At 31.5% G+C, this 3920-nt stretch overlaps 1 protein-coding gene across 1 annotated transcript in view; it reads right to left on the bottom strand.

The window, feature by feature from the left end:
• The window catches only part of plekhd1 (pleckstrin homology domain containing, family D (with coiled-coil domains) member 1), a 13857-nt gene extending 11906 nt beyond the window's left edge, over positions 1–1951 (bottom strand). Inside the window, exons 1-2 of the mRNA XM_026229194.1 lie at positions 1638–1951; positions 1046–1139 (exon numbers count right to left, since the gene is read on the bottom strand). Of these exons, the coding sequence (XP_026084979.1) occupies positions 1046–1139; positions 1638–1789 (246 nt within the window). The 5' untranslated portion in view covers positions 1790–1951. The remainder of the gene's footprint in view (positions 1–1045; positions 1140–1637) is intronic.
• Positions 1952–3920: the final 1969 nt, after the last annotated feature.

Here is a 3920-nt window from a genome sequence, read left to right as displayed (position 1 = left end):
AGGCGATTAATAATTTTGTATTTTATTTTATTAAACATTTTTTAATTTAATTTAATTTAAAGCACTTTATTAATATAATAAATTATATTATTTATAAATAATAAATATTATTTATTTATAAATAATAAATAAATAAAAACTAGTTGTTTCTCCGTGAGAATAAATGTAGTGGCGAAATTAGTATGTTTCTTTTAATCTCTCTTAAGTTTTTGTGGTTGTTTATGATTCTTTTTCTTTTCTTATCCTCGTTATCGCTCAGAAAACCTAACAACTTTGTGGCTTTTCATTGCTTATAAAGACAAAAGTTTATTCAATATCAGTTAATTTGGTCAATTAATAATCAATGAAGCTGTACATACACTGTATGATGAATTAATCTCTTATTTACACAATTCATACATCGCACTTTGTTGCTCATGATGAGAACATTTGCAAGAATTAATTTAGCATGCACGTTTAAAAAAGCGATGACTAATGTGGATGCCTCTGATTGGCCATTGTGTTCATAAACTCAACGGAATCGTGTGCGATTGGTTATAATGTGCAACTCTGTAAAACTCCGTAAAAAAAAAAAAAAAAAAGTGACATCAGTGACATAAGCAAGTCTAAATTTAATACAGCAATCAAAACTTTTCATTTAATTAATTTTTTTTTGTTTTAGTTTCATGTTTCAAGTATTCAAGACAGCCTACTCGCCTTCAGTCATAAAAAAAAGACTGTCATTAAAGAAATTAAACTTCATGTCATTAAACAAATATATAAAATACACCGTCTTTATGTTGTTACTGCATTAATTGAACATGAAATTATTGCAATATAACAGTATATTTAAAAACATTACTGTTAGGTGGGATTATTCGCGAGAAATTTCAGAAAAAATAAGCAATTAATAAAGTTATTTTTTGAATCGATTGACAGCACTAATAATTAAAAATATATCCATGAATACTTCATTGGTTAGAGTTAATAATAATAATAATAATAAAGAAATAATAATAATAATAAATGTGTATGGAATGTCTATGAAATGCAGATGTCTGTGTACCTTAGGATGAATGTTGAAATATCTATTGGTCTCAAAGCTTTTTTTCTCGTTCTCAGCATAGTACAAAAGAAAACTATCCTTGATGATGAAGAATCTGTTACGAAAGAACAAACAACAACAATACATTCAATAATAACCTCAGAGCTAACACTGCACATAATGAAGACATTCTGTCCATTGCAATAGGTACAGTACAAAAAAAAAAAAAACAATAAAAAAAAAAACCTGGCAGCACACAACATCTATATAGATCGGACTTACTCAGCTTTAAAGGCACATTTAAAGCTCATCTCAGTTCATTTTATATGATAGGTTACTCAATATCATCTAAAGCTTTTAAAGTGCATTACACAACAAGGCACCACACAAAAATAGAATGTGCTTAGACTCAGTGCAAAAAATTCACTACACATTTCATAACACTCCATTGCTGACCAGAACAACTAAAACAAACAAATGCATTTGTGTGTTCTTAGAAAGTACAACTATTAAAACAGCAAACTAAAATAAAACAACTAAAAAGATCCCCCTGATAAAAAGTCTTATAAATGCCTTTAATCTTGTTACAGATCCAGATACGTCCCAATATTACCTGCGGGACCACTTGGCTGAGGGCCTCCCAAAAGGTCTCTTCCACAGAACCCCATGCAGTTGCACTTTGGTGCTGATGTCCAAAGCGTCCGAGTCAGCTTGATCCATGGAGGTCCGGGGCGAGAGTAAGGAGGGTCTGGATGAGGAGAACATAGCTGACTATTTCACAGGAAGTAGGAGAGGAGGAGGTGTGGTAAAAGAAAAATGTCAATAGAGTTGAAACAGTGGCATGCAGACTCTCCAATAATCCTATAGAGCCGCATTCAAACAGACAGAGCATCTGATGCACTCAGCAGTCATTCAGCGATGTGGAATGATGCGTCTGCCAATAGTGACGTCAGCTGATATCAGACAGTGTGGAAACAGAATCAGAGAAGGAGGGAGGAATAGATAGAGATTTTTATTTTTAATCTGAGGGACGTCAATGGGATATTTTTAAGAGAAAAGCTATTACTTTATGGATTACATCACTTATGATGTTGGATCTGTCTGTCTATCCCAACCTATCCCACGACCAATTCGTGGCTTATTCGTACGAATTTGTATGACCTCACCTGTACGATTTTATACGATTTGTCTAAACCCCAGTGACGGTTAGGTTTAGGGGCAGGGTTGGGTGTAGGTCATTCATACGAATTGTGCAACTCGTAAAGTACGTCCGATTTTACGATAAAAAATGTAAAAGTGTATGTAAATTATATTCACATATTGAAATGGTTCATGATTAATTTACTCTGTTTAGATTATCATTCATTTGTGCAGATACTTTTTTTTTATCGTTTATTGTAACAAAGTACTGTAAGTCTGTGTCTGGGACATTAGGGTTAGGGTTATAAAGTATATGTAAAATGTCTTAAATAAATGATAAAGGCAAGGCAAAAGTTATAGACGGACAGATAGACCAACCCGATCTCACGGCAATTCGTAAATTTTTCACAAGGTGGCTTATTCGTATGAATTCGTACGACCACACTCGTACAAATTCATACGAATTGTGCAACTCGTAAAATACGTCCGATTTGGCAAAAACCGTATGAATTTGTACGAGTGTGGTCGTATGAATTCGTACGAATAAGCCACCTTGTGAAAAATGTACGAATTGTTGTGAGATCGGGTTGGTCTATCTGTCTGTCTATTACTAAAACAAGTTTCTTGAAACTTTTGCCTTGCCTTTATCATTTATTTAAGACATTTTACATATACTTTATAACCCTAACCCTGATGTCCCAGACACAGACTTACAGTACTATGTTACAATAAACGATAAAAAAAGTATCAGCACAAATGAATAATAATCTAAACAGAGTAAATTAATCATGAACCATTTCAATATGTGAATATAATTTACATACACTTTTACATAAATTCCAACTCAGACTTGATAAAGATCAATAAAGATTATAAAGATCAATAAAGATGTGATGTGTAAAGAAAGATGCTGTTTCCAGTCAAACTTTAATTCTGTCCAAATCCAAAATGCATCAAAATATTAATTCGTTAATAATTGTAATTGTATTGTACAAACTGAATTGAATACTTATCGTTTATCCATTCATTTATTATGTTTATTTTCTTTTATTTATTTACACAAGTGCCTATAGTTACCAAAAAAATATTTTAGACAGGTGGGGAAAAGATATTTCAGAGGTTGTTCTTACATAAAAGAGCAATCTGTCCAATTTTACAGGCAGATTAATCTGCTAAAGAGCCATTTGGTGGTGTTGTGTGCATAAATGTTAGGATTACAGATGTATTTCTGTCCAAACAACTTTAGCAAAGACATTATATGCTCATAAATCTGCCATATTTACAGTGATTTGTCTTATCATTGAATGCATGGTATCATACACATTTATGAGTTCATAGTTTGCTGATGGATCAGGAATTATGTATCCTAGACACTTAACACAGCTCCAGATCAAGTGGATTTATAATTAATAACACTTTGTCTGTGACTTTACACATGGACTAAAGGTTATTTGCATTTTACAGTACATCTTTGTAGATTGATACCACAGAAAAAATATTTTCATCTTGCAAAACAAAAATCACATTGTTGTATTAATTACATTATTATATTATAATAATATAATGGGTTTATGAGCAGAAAACTGAAGATTGTACTTTGTTATATTACATCATAATTTATCTTGATACACATCACATTAATGCATTTGTAAATTGCTTATAATATTCTTATATATTTTAACAGAATTACAGCTTATAATGAAAATATGCAGGATACTATTTCTTCCTTCTGCAAACATGATCTTTATAAACAATA

This window comes from Carassius auratus, chromosome 42 (assembly GCF_003368295.1).
Source record: "Carassius auratus strain Wakin chromosome 42, ASM336829v1, whole genome shotgun sequence".
In the NCBI taxonomy this organism is placed as follows: domain Eukaryota; kingdom Metazoa; phylum Chordata; class Actinopteri; order Cypriniformes; family Cyprinidae; genus Carassius; species Carassius auratus.
The sequence above is the reverse complement of the archived record's forward strand: the minus strand, read 5'-3'. Positions and strand labels throughout refer to the sequence as shown.